Source organism: Papaver somniferum, chromosome 7 (assembly GCF_003573695.1).
Source record: "Papaver somniferum cultivar HN1 chromosome 7, ASM357369v1, whole genome shotgun sequence".
NCBI classification, from domain to species: domain Eukaryota; kingdom Viridiplantae; phylum Streptophyta; class Magnoliopsida; order Ranunculales; family Papaveraceae; genus Papaver; species Papaver somniferum.
The window spans coordinates 9,475,585-9,493,252 of record NC_039364.1 but is presented as its reverse complement, the minus strand read 5'-3'; the positions used below and the strand labels follow the sequence as shown (position 1 = coordinate 9,493,252).

The following is a 17,668-nucleotide window of genomic DNA, read 5'->3' as shown; positions in this document are numbered from 1 at the left end:
TTTAGGTGCTCGAACAAGCAACTGAAATGGATGAAAATATTGGTCTCATGATTCATAATCACAATGATGTTTATACCTTAAGTTACGACCCATCCTCGTCTACATGTACTGACATTGGCCATGTGAAGCACCCCGTTAAATCTTTCCATTATGGAATTGAGTTTTTTGGATGTTGTAATGGTTTGGTTTTCTTAAGGCATGTTGATGAGTGTCACTCGAATGTTCTTATCCTTTGGAATCCAACTACTAACGAGGGTAAGAAAGTACCATTTCCAAAATTTGAAGAAACAGAACAATGTTTGGAATCTGTAGAGTATGGAATTGGTTATAGTTCTTGGGCGAAAGATTTTAATGTGGTAGCTATTGGGGATTTTGAAGGTACTTACGAGGTTAAGGTGTATTCAGTAAAAAAGAACAAGTGGAAAGGAGTTGAGGAACTCTGTATTGATAATCTTGTTCATAGAAAAATACCTGATATGGCTCGGCTGCCCGTCAACGAGCTCTTCATTGGATAGCAGATATCGAATCTAGGACTCTACCACCTGAAGACTCGGAAGTTATTCTTCGTTTTGATATCGAGACAGAGAAATTCGATGAGATGCCATTGCCTGACCTGTTTGGTGAGAATTCTGAAACAAGTTTGTGTGTCTTAGGAAGATCTCTTTGCTTGCTAGGTTTTGATCCTAAGGTTGGTGCTGATGTGTGGGAGATGAAGCGGGGATGGAGCTGAGAAGTCATGGACCGAGCTATTCACCATTGACCTGCAAAAACATTTTGGTGGGTTGGTTAAGAATTTGATGCTGTTGCAGTCTTTAAAGGATGAAAATTTTCTGTTAGGATTAGACATGGATACTGGTTTTCAAATTGTTTCTTACGACTCAAAACACGATACGACTACAATTGTTAAGGTCCGTGAAGGTTTAAAGAATGGCTGTTTACATATTTCTGTGTTTGGGGAAAGCCAGGTTTCATTCGATACTGGTACTTATCTCGGAAAAGAACGCTTTGCAAACTCAAATAAACGACGACGTCAATGATGATTACCACTATGGCTGCAGCGACTATGATGACGACGTCGATGGTGCTATTGATGGTCATGAAGAAGAAGATTTCCAACGTATTAAGAAGTAAAACTGGTAAATTTAAGTCTTACATATATGCACTTTGTTTTACGGTATATTTGTTTATGTCTCAGTGAATAGTCAGTAGATGACCATGAAAACTATCAACTGGAGTGTTCTTCCAGTGGATTTGTTTTTACAATTCTTAGCTTATTTAATTTTTTTGATAGTTTGGAAGAGTTTAATTGAGTGGCATATGGTTGGAAGGTGAACATCGTAACGTTTACTTTATGTGCTTGCTTCCGTGTAAGTCATATAAACTCTTGACAACTATGTGCATGAACATCCGTATTTTAGATCCCTAAGTTGATGAATTGTCCTTTCAACTATGTGGCTTATACTCCCTCCGTTCCATTTTAAGTGATGGTTTATGTTTCTTATAGTAGAACATTATTATTAGACAACAATATTGCTTGTTTGGTTGGCTTAAATATAACATGGAAGATAGCTCTGGTTGGTATTGCCACGGATGCTGTGGTTGATATTGTGGTGAATTTTCAAGTGCACTTATTGCGCGGCAGCTATATCGCTGTTATATATTGCTACTGTCATTCTTTTGCAGGTTACTGCTTAGCTTTCCGACTGTTTTTCTAAGCTTTCCATTCATGTCATCCTAAAACACCATATGATTTTGTGTATTAGTTGTATATAATCTAGGATTCATGTCCCCAATTGGTATTGTTGGCAAATGCTTTGTTGATTCTTCTTCTGTTTTATCCGTTTGATTCGGTTCACGCCCGATGCCTTAAGTCAATGGCTCTATACAGAGATGCAGTATATGACAAAGGGCAGTCAATTTCTTGTGAGATTATAATAACATGGTTTACTTACTTTTCGGTCCATGGTGAATCTATAACATGTTAAAACCGCTGTTAAGTAATTTCCGGCCGGCCACACCACGATGGATAAGAACACCTGCAAAAAGTCGGTTGCAATGCTATTGCTGCTTGAAATTAATACACAAATTGCAGAGGACACCCTAGTGGCTATCGTGTGGCGTCGTCATGTGTTTTTGACACTTTCTTTGCTCAGCAATATGCATCTAGCCAGAATTTACCCAACTGGGTTTTTCACTCAAGGTGTCCACATTTTGCATTGCACCAAAATAAAGCTTAGCTTTTTTTTTTTTGGCACACATGCTTAGTTGATAAATTTATTTCCTTTTTCTGTTTACTTTTTGAAGATATAATTCTTCTTCTTTCAGAATCATTTGATTTAGTTCATGCTTGGCTCTATTATAATGATGTTTGAAGCAGCAAATTAGCCTTTCATTTTGAAGCTCTATTACTCAACTGTGACCAAGGAATGCCAATTTCTTATGAGATTAACATGGTTTCTGACTACCGTTCTTAGATTTTCGATAACAGTTGACAAGACAATACAGGGAGTCTTGCACGCCATTGTTTAATAAGCACACGACAAGCACATATGTGACATTTGTTTGACTACTAGTGAAACTATGAGACCTAGCTAGCTACTATTTGCAGTTTGACAAGACAAGTGAGGTAGTGGCTCTGTGCTTGCTAGTTATAAGACAAAGCAAGAGCATAAGGATTACTCCTTGAACCTTCAAGGGCAAAACAATTAGTCCTTGGAACATTTAAAATTTTCTAGTTTATGATCTTCGGGGATTTAAAAAAAAATACTTTCATATTCAACAACTTTTTTTTTATCGATCATGTTCAACAATTAAGATGTTCTAGTAATCATTCTTAGTGCTGTTTCTGTTCTTTTATCTATCTTGAACACGTTTAATCTCTTACGCTCAGGTGTTTGACTGAAGAAGAAGAAAAGTAATGTCTTACCTCTTACCATATATACTTTGCTTCTGTCGTAATTTGTATTTTTATTTAGCTTTGAAGGTTTCGTATTTTGTTTCTCTTAGTTTTTTCTAAGTTAATGGTTGATTTGGATCAGGGAGAAGAGAATACAGACAGGTGCTTTTAGTTGGAGTCATAATGGTTGATTTGGATCTGGTAGAAGAGAATACAAATGGGTGCTTTTATATGGAGTTTTAATGGTTTGTATGGGACTCCGGTGGAGGAATGAAGGAACTCTCGTAAATCTTTCAATAGCATTATGGTATTTCCTCCCTCACGAAATACAAACTCCATCTCAGGGGTAGTCTCTCCGAACCTTCTCCATAACTGGAATCCATTGCAAACCCTTCTTTCAGGCACATCCCGACTCCCCATCATTTATGGTATAATTATAATGTTCATTGTAGAAGTAATTCCATCTGCATCGTAGTGAGCAGGATCAACTCCTGAAGACTTTTAGCAGAAATAATTTTTCATTCATTTCAAAATCAAGTATTTCGCGTAGAATTGGACGATTAAAGCTATCTAAACGCATGGAGAAATTTGAAGAGCTCATCCATCAGCATTGGGACCATCTGCGTTTTCTTGCCTATTCAGTTTTTTTTTTCTGTTTTCTTGCCTCGATCTATCATTTCTGCCTTAATTTCTACTACTGGAAATATACTAATTAATTAATTAATGATATGAAAGCTTGAGAGACAAATCAAGAAAATCATGATCAGTAATAGATTGGATAAGGTTCTGATGAGCCTTTATAGTACTAATCTATTCATTTTTCTTTTTTTTTTTTGTTCTACGAAACACATATTTCTCACTCTCGATACATGGGTTTAGATACGCTTTCTTTTTGGGTGTTTTTTTATAAACCCCTTAAAAACACTATTGATACCCCTTGTTAGTTGAAAAATTAGTTAAATTTGGGTTAGTAAAATATTTAATAAAAATATTGAATTTCTTTATTCATCTACCCCCTCCTAGACTACCGTGAGAATACAACTCTTTCTTAGTTTCTTTTCGTTTGTTCTTTTAGTGTTTCATGATCATCTTCTACGTTTTGGTTCATTTAAAACTAAAACAAATAAAGACCCATTTCTGCAATTGCTCTTCCATACCTTCAATTGTTACAAAACTTGCAAAACTCATGCTTAAAAAAAGTGCAAAACCCCTTTATCTCTAAGAAAAAGAAAAACAGGAATTTTAAACTTCTACGGATTAAAATCTATTGAATTAGATTGCAAACTGGTTTGTGGTTGATTGATTGGCTAGGTTTTAATAGATTGGATATTTATTCAAAAGTCTTGAAGTTCTTCTTAGCAAGAAGAATAAGAAGATGTTTCCTTTTGTTGTGATCCGGACTTCCAAAGGGAGACGGAGACAAGCGGAAGAAGAGAAGGAGAGAGACGACGGGTTTGTGTAGTTCGATTTTGGATAGAAGAAGAAGATAATGGATAAATCAAAATGGAATAAGTATATTATGGGTAAATCAAAATGGAAAGTAGAAGCTAGGGTTTATGGGATAACACAGGAGTTTGAAAAATTAACTAGGGTTTTTTAGTTTCTGAGATTTTCAGTCCAGATCTGTGAAGAGAGGACAGAAGAAGAAGATAACATTTTTTTTTCGCTCTTTCATAAATTTTTGTTTCTCTTTTTCCATATGCGGGGGTATACAGTTTTGATGGGTAGGTAGATAAGTTTGATGGGTACGTAGATAAAGGGTACCATTACTATTTCTAGGGGTATATAAAAATAACCTATTTTCTTTTTGTTCCACGAAGAGTGTCATTATGCTAGGAAAGATCTAGCCAGTCATTTCTATCAACTAATGTCTTTAATTTCCTACACCTACGGCCTCTCTAATACCAATACTGCACTGTTATCAATTTCTTGAGTAAATGACAAGGAAAGAGATTGAGTATTTATTTTCCTGGTAAAATTAGGGCCTATACCACTTAATTGTTGTTTATCAAATTTTACTTCCCACACCACCAAATTACTATAGGCACCCAAACTTTTAAAAACACTAGTTTACCCCCACATTAATTCCTAAAACTCTCTCATATAAATTCTAATCTTTTTATTTTCAGTAAATCCAAAAACAAAAAAAACCTAAACCTAATTTTTTTTTCTATTTCCATCCTAATCTTTCCAAATTCTCAAAATCCTAATTTTCATTTTCTTCTCCGACGAATCTTCGATGCACACAAGAAAAAGATAAATCTCCAATAACCCAATCTATGATTCTTCATATCTTGTTGATTTACATGTTTAAATCTTCAATTTTGGAAAATCAAAATTCTGATTACAACCAGAATCGGTTTTTATTGACCTATCGAATAAACCGATTCTGGGTTTTGTTTTCGTCCATGAAGAGCATGCACAGTAATCGATTTACATGATGATTAGCATAACTGGATTCTGGGGTAGAAATGAAATATGAAAATACATCACCAGAATCGGTTTATACATGTAATATGTATAATCCGATTACTATAGTCTTTTCGTTTTCCTTTCCACAATGGGGTTTTATACATGTACCACATAATCCGATTGTTGTAGTCTCTTCAGAATCGGATTACTTACGTTTCTATATGTACCGATTCTTACTTGATCTTTTGTTTTTTGTGTAGAATGGACTTCACACACCTAGAATTTTACAATCGAGAGGTAACCTTGGAGGATGTTCTGAGGAAACCACAAAGAGTGCCAGAGAGAAGACTATATAAATTTACTTTCGGAGATGAGACTCATCTTGAACAAGCCCTCGCATTGATTAATATGCTTGCACTGGAAAAGCTTGTTGAGGTCATGCGGTTCGTTAAGATGAGGAGAAACATTATTTCAGCTGAGAGGGATCGCCATGGACGATGCAGAAGTTGCTGCTCTTGATGATGTTGCTGCTTGTGGTGCTGCAGCTGCTCCTGATGCTTGTGCTGCTGGTGGTGGTGCTGCTCCTGATGCTGTTGCTGCTGCAAATGCTCCTGGTGCTCCTTAAGTTTTTAAGTTTAACTTTTAAACATTAAAACTTTAATTTTATAAGACTTGTGGTTGTTTTAAGTCTTTTGGGATGGTTGATGTTTATATTTTGGATGATCTTTGTGTGGTTGATATTTGTATTTTGGATGATCTTTGTGTTGAACTTAATACACTTAATGTTCAAATTGATTCTAGCCTCACATGCCAACAATCGGTCTACTCGATATGTCAAAATAAACCGATTGTGCAAGCAAATTTCCTGGATGTTTTTCAAGATAGCTAGAATCGGATCACATGTGAAAATATATGAACCGATTGGTGTCGGTGAAAATTCAAATTTAACATGTCTTTAATCGTTTTACGTTGGTCGCAGGAACAACCAATTGCTTGTGGCATATCACCACAATCGGGTTTTACAGATCTTTTAAAAGACCGATAATAACAAATTATTTCACGTTTTTCAAAAAAAATAGTCGCTAGGGTCTTTCTCTATAAATAGAGACCTCACCCCTGGACCCCATTTGTCCCAAAATTGATCATTTTATTCCCCCTCACTCCATATACTCCACAACTACTGGTTTCATACATATACATACAAGAAATGACATCGTTTGACTCCGTGGAAGATTTGGCAATCACCAAAGCATGATATGCGGAAAATCGACTTAGACGTCAATCCTCCGAAAGGGAGGATTCCACAACCTTTTGGGCTAGGGTACACAACACATTTAGGCAAGAGTATGGGAATCCTAATGCAAGAAGTGTCCAACAAGTCCATGATACGCACCTAGTCATCGAAAATGCGATACTTGCTTTTTTAGCTCTCCAACCTCGAATTTTTAACACTTGTCCCTTCACCTTGTCCATTGCAGAATTTGTAAGTAATTTTGTGTTTTTTACGTAACCCATGTTGTTTTATCTTCCAATAAAACACCACTAACAAATGTAAGTGTTTTTTGTTTTTTTGTAGCACAAAGTCGTGAAAGCGCGCTATTTGGGGGAAAAGGGAGAACCAATCGCATTCGATGCAAGCTATCACTTCTTGGCAGAAAGAATCCCGGAGGATAACCCGGACTACTTGGATGTTGTATCGTCTTCAGAGGAGGAAGATTGATGGCTTTAGAAGTTTTTGTATAGGTTTTGTGGGTAGACCTCTATGTAAACCCTCACGAGACTATAACCCGTCCACTAGGGTCGCCTAGGGGTTTAAAGACTTGATGCATGTGCTAAATGCATCCTACAATAATAATAGAATGAATGAAAATTGGTAATGAAAGGAAACAATCGATTTATATGTGTCATAAGTAAAACCCGATTTCCAAAATCGGATTATAGACATGTCAAACCGATTATAGATGTCCTCTGTTAATTTAAAAACACCAATCCTTAGTCGGTTTACAAGTGAATGAACGTAAACCGATTCTGAGTACTGTTTACGATAAAAATCAAAATGTTTGATGTTTGAACTCTCTAACATCAGTTAATCTCACATCCAAAACAGAATTAACCCCTAATACGATTAATTAGTACTAATTATTCAGGGGTAAAATAAGTAGTTAGGTAATTATTTTGATAAGGGGTGATGTGTAGGTGATTTTTAATGATTTTTTTTATCATCTAGCTATAGACACCAATTAATTGGTATAGGCCCTAATTTAACTAGATTTATTATGGGTTAGTAACTTTAGTTCATAAAAAAATACTCTCACCTTGTAATTCTGTGTACAGTCCAATTTAAATTTTTTAATTTTATTCGATACCCACGCTAAAACAAGCAATACGGTGCTCAAACTTCAAATTTGACCATGTCTACGGGATGCAGAGAAAATGTAACTTCTGTGCCTTCCAGTTTCCCTGCCTTGGCTATCCTACTTTGCTCTATCAAGGTTAACCCCCGTAAAATGCAACCACATGTATACGCGTGTAAAGTTTAGTCAAAGTCTTTCAACAGAGTCTCATCCACGAGTCCACCACCTTTAACTTCTCAATCCTCTCCACTTGCCCACTTCTCTGCCCCCCACGACACACGCTCTCAATGTTTCATAAAACCCTAAAGCAGGTTTTTGTCCACCATTCCAAACTCTTCTCCAGAATCCAGATATCAGGGATTCATACTCTGAACACCTCCATTCTTGCGGGTACTATCTCTCACTAGCCTCTTCCAATGTGCTTTATCTTTGTTTTGATTTTTCTTTTCCTTTTTGATAACAAAAAAATTAATTTTCTTATATGATCTTCTTTTTGATTTTATTGATTGCAATCAAAGCAAACCAACATAATAAATCATGGGTTCTTTTTATTTATCTCAGTGTATTGTAAGATTAGCTCAATTTGATGTTCGATTGTCAAAAATGAGCAGTATAATACTGCTTACAATTGTGTATAGTGACATTTCATTTGGTATTTTTCATGATTGAGGTGTGTGAACAAGTGAACTAAGAACTGAAAAACCATGTGGTAGTTTTCATTTATGATCGTCATTTTGATTGAAATCAAAGAAACCTAACTTATAAATCATGGGTTCTTTTTGTTTCTCCTGTTTTCTTAATGTATTGCAAGGTTCGCTCAATTTGTTTTGTTTTGATTGTCAATAATTAGTAGAAAGATTGACAAGGATGAATCAATGTATTGTTCATGGTTCTTATGTTTCCTCTATGTATTGTAAGATTAGCTCAGTATGTTTGCTTCTTTGATCAAGCCCAATGAGTGATAATCCTGTTTACATTGTGTAATTGTACAGTGTATGTCAAAGATTGTGATATTTTATTTGATTTTTGTAGGTTGTTGAACAAGTGTCTAAAATGGATGAAAATATTGGTCTCGTGCTTCATAATCGCAATGATGTTTATACCTTAAGTTATGATCTATCCTCATCTACATGTACTGATGTTCGCCGTGTGAAACACCCTGTTAAATCTTACCATATGTACCATGATGGAATTGAGTTTTTTGGTTGCTGTAATGGTTTGGTTCTCTTGAGGCATGTTGATGAATTTTACTCTCATGTTCTTATCCTTTGGAATCCAACAACTAACGAGGGTAAGAAAGTACCATTTCCAAAATTTGAAGAAACGGAACAATGTTTGGACTATGTAGAGTATGGAATTGGTTATAATTCTCGGGCGAAAGATTTTAGAGTGGTAGCTATTGGGAATTTTGAAGGTGAATTTGAGGTTATGGTGTATTCATTAAAAAAGAACAGATGGAAAGCAGCTGAGGAACTCCATCTGGATAATCTTGCTCATAGGAAGATACCTGATATGGCTCGGATGCCTGTTAACGGAGCTCTTCATTGGATAGCAGATATGGAGTCTATGACTTTACCATCTGAAGACTCGGAAGTTATTCTTTCTTTTGATATCGAGAGTGAGCAGTTTGACCATCTGAAACTGCCTGACCTGTTCAATGAAAATGCTGAAACAAGTTTGTGTGTATTAGGAGGATCTCTTTGCTTGCTTGGTTTTGATCCTAAGGTTGGTGCGGATGTGTGGGAGATGAACCAGGATGGATCTGAAAAATCATGGACCAAGCTATTCAACATTGACCTGCAAAAACATTTTGGTGGGTTGGTTAAGAATTTGATGCCGTTGCAGTGTGTGAAGGATGGAAATTTTCTGTTAGGATTAGACATGGATACTGGTTTTCATATTATTTTGTACGATCCAAAACACGATACAACTAGTATTGTCAAGGTCCATGAAGGTTTGAAGAATGGCTGTTTACACATTTCTGTCTTTGGGGAAAGTCAGGTTTCACTCAATACTCAAACTTATCTCGGAAAAGAACGCTTTGCAAACTCAAACAAACGACGACGTCAATGATGATTACCATTATTGCTTCAGCAACTATGATGACGACGTCGATGGTGCTAGTGCAGGTGATGGTGATGAAGAAGAAGATCTCCATTATTAAGAAGTAAAGTAAGAAAATGTAAGTCTTATGTATATGCACTTTGTTTTTATGGTATATTTGTTTGTGTCCTAGTGGATAGTCTGTCATTAGATGATAATCAAACTATCAACTGGAGGGTTCTTTTAGTTAGAATATGTTTGTTGCATTTTTTTTTCTTTTCTATTCTTAGTTATTTCATTTGGTACATTAGAAAAGGTTGATTGAGTAGCAAATGGTTGGAATGTGAACATGGTGACGTTTATGTTATGAACATCAGTATTGTAGATCTCAAAGTTAATTTTTGTTGAACTATGTTTCATTAGACTGTAATATTGCTTGTTTGGTTGGTTAAATGTATCATGGAAGATGGCTGTGAATACCAATGGGTGCTATGGTCTATGTTGTAAAAGGCGCCCAAGGCGCAAAAATAAAGCCTACTTCTGAATTTTCTAAATCTTAGGCGCTAGGCGCTGGGCGAGGCGACTTTTACAACATAGGCTATGGTTGGTATTGTTGCGAATATTCAGGAGCAGCTATTGAGCTTGAGCGGCAGCTATATTGCTGTTAAAAATTGTTACTCTTGTTCTTTTGCAGGTTTCTGTGATTCTGTCCGACTGTTTTTTACTTTCGTTGTAAGCTTTCCATTCATATCATCCTAAGACCCCATATCATTGTATATGGTCTAGGATTCATGTCGCCTATTGGTATGTTTGGACAATGCTTAGTTGATTCTTTTCTGTTTAGTTCATGCCTGATGCTTTGAATTACTGGCTCTATACAGAGATACAGTAGATGAGCCTTCATTTTCATGCTTTTGTACTCAGATATGACCAACCGCAGTCAATTTCTTATGAGATTAGAATAGTATGGTTTAGCAGCTTCTATTGTTTCAAGTGATCATTAACCATGGCCTTTTACAAAGTTACTGCAATGCCTTGAATTGATGCATGCTCAAATATGCATCAGTTTGTAGTTATTATTTATCCACGAAGTTCTATGGTAGTATTTGTTTCATAAACTGGGCGTTGAGTAGTCCATGGTTGGAATGTGAATATGGTCATATGCCTTCACACCAATCTTATAAACTCTCGCCAACCTCCTGTACTCGAATGTAGCCAAGGGATGTCAATTTTTTTTGACATTATATATGATGAAATTGCTAAATAAGTTTTTGCCTGCAAGGCAATATTAAGATGGATAAAAGTTTTCTAAGAAAAAAGAAATTTCATGATCTAAGAATTACGAAAATCAAATAAAAGGATGGATATGGATGTTTCTTAAGAAGTGAAAAGGGGAAATTAGGGGGACACCCAAAAAAAAAATATTCTCATTCTCAGGTCCATAATTAATTTTAGGTACCGTGACACCCATAATTATATGAAATTATTAAAAATGTATGCATTACGGATTATGCATCCGCATGACGGGTTATGCATCAGGGGTATAATTGGCAACGCAACTTGGATATAACATATCTAAAAATCCGCGCCTTGGAATTTTACAAATTTTATATCGTTGGAAATCTTTTTAAGAGAGCTACCCAACGAGTACAAATAACAATATTAAATTTTTGTTTTTCACGAAAAAATCGGAGGTGATCATCATTTTAGACAAAATTTCGAAAACTGACTACATAACTATTATGCAGCCACCAAAAAAGATGCATAACACATTCTGCAGACGCATAACGAATTATGCAACCATTTTCTCGACTGCATAACAAATTATGCATCTGCATAACAAAGTTATGCATCTATAACAAGTTATGTAGCCATTGTTTTGGTTGATTTTAGTGCGTACATAAAAAATTGATGCATAATGCATTATGCAAACATATTTTCGGATGCATAACAGGTTACGCATCTATTTTCTCGATGCATAAAAGATTGTGCAACAAATTTCTCGATGCATAATGCATTATGCAGCCATATTTTCGGATGCATAACAGGTTATGCATCAATTTTCAGGACTGCATAACATGTTATGAAGATATTATTGTAGGTGCATGACAAGTTGTGCAGTCTTTGTTTTTGTTGGTTTCAATAGTGACGAAAAAGTTGATGCATAACGTGCTATGCAACCGTTTTCTGGACTGCATAACAAGTTATGCAACAAATTTTGTAGATGGATAACAGGTTATGCATCCATTTCCATAACTGCATAACAACTGAAAACAACACCCAACAGACTATAAACCAAATCTGATCTTGACATATTATGCAGTCATAACAAACTCTATCCGATGCTGAAACAAATTGGTACCCAAGTTAGCTCACCCTACTGGCTTCTAATTAACGCCACATCCGCTGCAAACAACCCTTGTACTCATCCCACAAAACGCACATCAAACTAGCAAGGAAACGGTGCGGTCAAGCAGCTGCAACTGGTTATGTTCTTGTTGTTTAGCCTTGACCAAATCTTCCACAGCACTAACCAAATTTGCGAATCACTCTGCACCCTTTTCTTCCTTCTTTTCTCGCTGCCAGAACTGTACCAAACCCTCACCATAGACAACATGTATCCTTCGATATCTTTCTGGTTTCAAACCCACGGCAACAACACACAACACCCACACAAGCATCTGCAACAGCATTTATTTCTTCTCCTCGTCTTGCACGACCCAGATAATCAACAATGCCCATAGCAGCAACCATTGTAACAGCTGCGAACTAGGTGGTAATAAGATAGTGGTTCAGCTTTTCTGTCGAACAGTTGATATACGCTACCTGATGGTGTTGTTGTATGTTGAGAAACCATCTCCTTCAGCTCTCCAATTCCTGTAATTTCACATTCAACACAGCCCAATAACTCCACTTCTTCCAGGAATTATAAACTAGACTCATTCATCATCAATTACTGTCACAATCAACCACAACAACAACATCTCTTGGACAGAGAAAAGAGGGGATGTAAGAAATTCTTCTTTCCTGGCTCTCTTGAGTTAAAATACAACCCAAACTTCTACATCATCTCGAGCTCCCGATTCTTCGAACACAACCACCAAAACCCTTTTAATCAATTAGTCCCAGATCCCCATTTCTTTGTTGATTTCATTTTTGCAACTTCACCAAATTCCTTATCTGATCTTCTAAAACTTCATTCATAATCAATTACATCAACAGATCAAACCCTAACTTCTTCCTCTCAAACATTACCTCAACTGTAGATGATTCGAATCACAAACGAACCCTTGAATACACCCAATCCAGTTGACAAACGGACCCAACTTGGTTGCTGCAATTTCTAATCTCAATCGAGATTTTGGACTCCGTCGATAGATAGGAAAGAAAGTTGTAGGGAGATACGAATCTGAGAAGAAGAAGAATAAGAAGAAGAAGAACAAAAAAAAAGACCGAAACATAATTTCAGAAATTATGGGTTTGAGAATAATATTCTTCCAGAAAATGGGTGCGCGCCTGTGTTTTTCTGAGCGTGGGTTTCATAGTAGAAAAGTTTGGGAGAATGGGTCTCTCTATAGTTTTCACAAGTGAAAATACTAGAACAACCCTACTATATGGGTTCAACATATAGAATACCCATTAAATGGATCATACATTGTCAACTCCATACTTTCAGAAAATGATATTGGTAGGCCCAAAATATCAAATTTTCTTGTGATCTGGCCCATAATTAATTATTACGAATTTTAATAATGACAACACTACCCTATAGTATATATATACAAGAGGAATATCAAAGTATATTTTCATTTTTATATTTTCTTTCTCTCTCTTATCTTTATCTCTCTCTGCTATAGAAAAATAGTTTCTAGGGTTTCTGAGATTCATTTTTCGTCGTTTTCATCGAAATCTTCAACTGCAACAACAAAGACAGATTACATCTTCTCCTTCTATTCCTCTGTAATTTCAGTTTCATTTTATTTTTCATTTTTAATTTCACTTTCTCTCTCTGCTAGTGAAACACACAGAGAAATACAGTTTCTAATGGAATTTTTTTGCGGAAAGATTATCTCAAAACGTAGTTCTGAGATCTACGAAACAAAGATCGGTTGATCTGAAGATCTCAAAACCTAATTTTAACATCAACGTCACTTGTTATTGAAGATTCAATGGAAAAAATGGAAAAGGTCGAGAATCAGCAAATAAATCTAAAGATTCACCTCGAAAGTTTAATTGAACAGATAAGTTTCATCATCTTTAATATTTCAATTCAATAAGTAAATTTAATTCTTCGATTTGAATTTTTACATTTGAAAGTTTGATTTCGGTTCGAGTCTCTTATTTGAACTCATAATCATTGGATCTGTTATAATCTCACTCTAATTCGTGTATCGTTGAAGATTTCTGGAGATTTGATGGAAAGAGTTGATGAGAATCATCATCGATTAATGAATCTGAAGAATTTGTAATGAAATGGAACTGAAAGATAAGTCTAACCTCTCTTTTTTGCTTTAATTCGATCACAGTTGTTAACTTCTCTTACTCAATTTTAGATTTCTGAAAAATGGAATCGATTTATAAAACCTAAAATTGTTATTCAGTTCAAAATTATGATCCGATTTGCAATCAGAGTTCAGATTTGGGTTCATCTAATCTTTATCCCTGTTTTGAACTCAAAATTTAGGATAAATTCTACCAAATATATGTAAGATCTTTTTTCTGAAATCTGAACCGAGAATCTCTCTACCTTTAATCTCAATTAGAAATCTAAGTTCGGATTTGAAATTTGTGTACCTAAATATGCATTACCTTTCAACTCGTTTGCAATTTGATCAACTTTTATTTTCTGGCCTAACTTGAACTGATGTGAACTTGTATTTTTGTTCTTGTAGAATCCATTAAATGATAACTAAATTGCATCTATTTCTTTTTAGTATGTTTCAGTTCTTAAGGATTCTCAAGTTGTTGTTTATTACATTAAGCCTGGAAATCTTACATTTAATGATTGCAGTGAGGATGCTACAGGTTAATGATTTTTTCATGTCTAACGTTTCAAAAATTTCTATAGTAGAAGAGCGACTGTGGAGCATAGTCACGTCCAACTCATCAGACTTCAATGCTTTGGATGCACTAATTGAAGATACGAAGAAGGTGGCATGTTTATTATTAAGTCAGACTCTAGAAATTAGCATGTGTAACTCTGAGTTACACAATTTAGATGCATGTGTAGCTGCAAGTTACACGGTATGGATGTGTAGCTTCAAGTTACAAATGCTAAATGAATGTGTAGCTCATAGTTACACATTCTAATTTACACATGATACACTAATTGAAATCAAGTAAATTAGCTATTAATATTGATTAGAATTAGTATTTGCTAATTACACAAGGGGAAAAGAAAAATTATCTCTTAGTTTTGTGGGTTCACTTTGTTTTGTGGGTTTAGGTAGGAAACTATCTCTTAGTTTTGTGGAATATCAAATTTAGGTAGGAAATTATCTCTTAGTTTTGTGGAATATATTTGTTTTGTGGGTTTATTTTTCCTTATTTTGGATAAGACAAGACTATTTATCTCTTAGTTTCATTAAATCTTATAGATGTTTCCTAATAGACATTCTGATGTATCCAGAAGGTCATTTTTCAACAAGTTTATCAATTTTTCCAGTAGTTATATATATCCAGTCATTATACATTGTCGTTTAACAGGGGAAAAGAAAAATTATCGGTAGTCAGAAATCTTTCTATGAAGGAAAGCTGAGAAATGAAAATTGTGTTGATTCTGACCAGGGGAAGAAAGTTGAGATTGTCGGTGATGAGATGAAAAGTTTACATGATTCAAATGTCAGTAATGCTGGTGATATGGCCGTTGGGTAATGGATTACTGTCTAAATTATTTGGTTTTCTGTATATTTTGGTAAAATGTGTATCATACATGTCGGAGAGTTCCATAGTTTGAAGATTAAGTTTCATGGACCTATAATTTTTAGAATTTGATAGTTTCCTACCTAAAGATTTTATCTAGTGCCACATGGAACTTGTCTGGAAGGAACTAGTTCGATATCTTAATATCAACACACAAGAATTTTATGTGCTATATTCATCCTTGGCATTCAACTTTGTATTTTCCATCAGTTTTGGTACTGGTAAGACCAACAGATCATCCTTCTAATGTTTGAGTATAACATCACCATGCTTATAACATTAAATAGTTTCTATTTGATCTCTTATTTCAGGATATTATAGCAGTTTATGCCTGGATAAATAAAGATGTTGGCTACTGTCAAGGTGAGCAGTGATGATCCTTTGCTTTTTATAGTTGAAAATGTATGCTTAGGCATTTGTTAGTCTAATGTGAAACTAGCATTGGTAGACTATGGATGTGTAATTAGTAATTACACATGTTAATTAAATGTGTAACTTTTAGGTACACAAGCTAAATGGATGTGTATCTACTAGTTAGACATGCTAATTAGATGTGTAACTTATAGTTACACATGCTAGTTTTATGGGATATGCATATGCATGTGTATCTCCTACTTATACAAGTCACATGCATTTGAAAGTGATTATGCATTGTTTTGTATGATGTTCTTTGAATCTCATAAAATATGATTGTTTGTTGTTATTCTTCATATTGCAGATGACTTCATAAAAGCTGGTGGCTTATTTGTAGTGGTGGGGGTGCAGGTTTTGGAGGAGGATGAGAAGGCAGTGGTGGTGGCCAGCAGCCTAGATGCATGTTAGGATAAACACGTACAAGGTTGCCAATGTGTGTTTCTGTTGCAGTGGATTTGACAGGAAGGATGCTGGTAGAGAATGATCGATGATACGAGCCATGGTGGTAGTTGTAGCTGGTATGATAAATGTTGTTGAAGGTGTGCACATTTCTGTTAGATATGATGTGCAGTTACAGGTGCTCATAGTGGTCCTGGTGAAGTGAAGATGCAGTTGGAGTCGCTGGTTTAGATGCATGTTTAGGACAGGAAAGTGCAATAGAAGGTACTTGTGGTTCTTAGTTTGCAGCTGGTTGGTTGTACTGGTGCTGGGAAGATACACATGTGGTGGATGTGGTAGGATGTGCAGGTGATGGTGTTTAGAGAGTGATGGCTGGTGATATATTGTAGAACCGTTGCAGCTACTGGACTGCCTACCACAACCACCACACCTGATATGACATGTTTAACTGTTGATTACACATTTTCATATGTATGTGTAACTCCATATTACACATTTCATATGCATGTGTAACTCCAAATTACACATGCAGTTTTATGTGTACTAGATGAAATTCTTTGTATTTTACTTTTAGATGCATATGTAACTCCCAATTGAACTAGACAGATGCGTGTGTAACTTTTAGTTACACATGCTAAGAAATTATTATAAATAAATCTTACAGTGTAATACATGTATTTTTTATGTCTATTTTTTTGATGTGTAACTTCTCATTACACATGCCATATGGATGTGTAATCTCTGGATACACATGTCATATGCATGTGTAACTTCTGCTTATACATGTCATACGCATGTGTAACCCTTTCATGCCATACCCATGTGTAACTTCTGGACACACATGCTCGTTGCATGTGTAACTTCAGATTACACATCCATATATTATTGGTAGGAGGCGGTGGTTGGTGGTGGTGGCCGGCGGCGGCGGTTGGTGGTCGTCGGAGGTGGTTGTTGGTGGTGGTTGTGGTTAGTGGGGGTGGCGGTGGTGGTCGGAGGTGGTTTGACGGTGGTGGTTGTTGGTGGTGGTGGTCGGAGATGGTGGTTTGACGGTGGTTGGTGGTCGGAGGTGATTGACTATATTTTAATAATTTTGGACCTAAATTTAAATTTTATTTAATTATGGGCGTGACAATATATAAAAGAGTATGGATGTCTTTTAATAATTCCGGGCCTAGATTTAAACTTCTTTTAATTAAGGGGCTCATATTATGGATAACTCATGGATGGG

General features: G+C 35.7%; 1 protein-coding gene across 1 annotated transcript; it reads left to right on the top strand.

Annotated features, from left to right (window-relative positions):
• The first annotated feature begins 7,945 nt into the window (after nucleotides 1–7,945).
• Nucleotides 7,946–16,671, top strand: LOC113294045 (F-box/kelch-repeat protein At3g06240-like). Its single transcript, XM_026542471.1, has 8 exons — nucleotides 7,946–8,052; nucleotides 8,695–9,663; nucleotides 14,640–14,730; nucleotides 14,774–14,949; nucleotides 15,412–15,546; nucleotides 15,939–15,990; nucleotides 16,346–16,444; nucleotides 16,613–16,671. Exons 2-8 carry the CDS (start codon nucleotides 8,716–8,718, stop codon nucleotides 16,669–16,671), a joined length of 1,560 nt encoding a protein of 519 aa, XP_026398256.1. The 5' UTR covers nucleotides 7,946–8,052; nucleotides 8,695–8,715.
• Nucleotides 16,672–17,668: the final 997 nt, after the last annotated feature.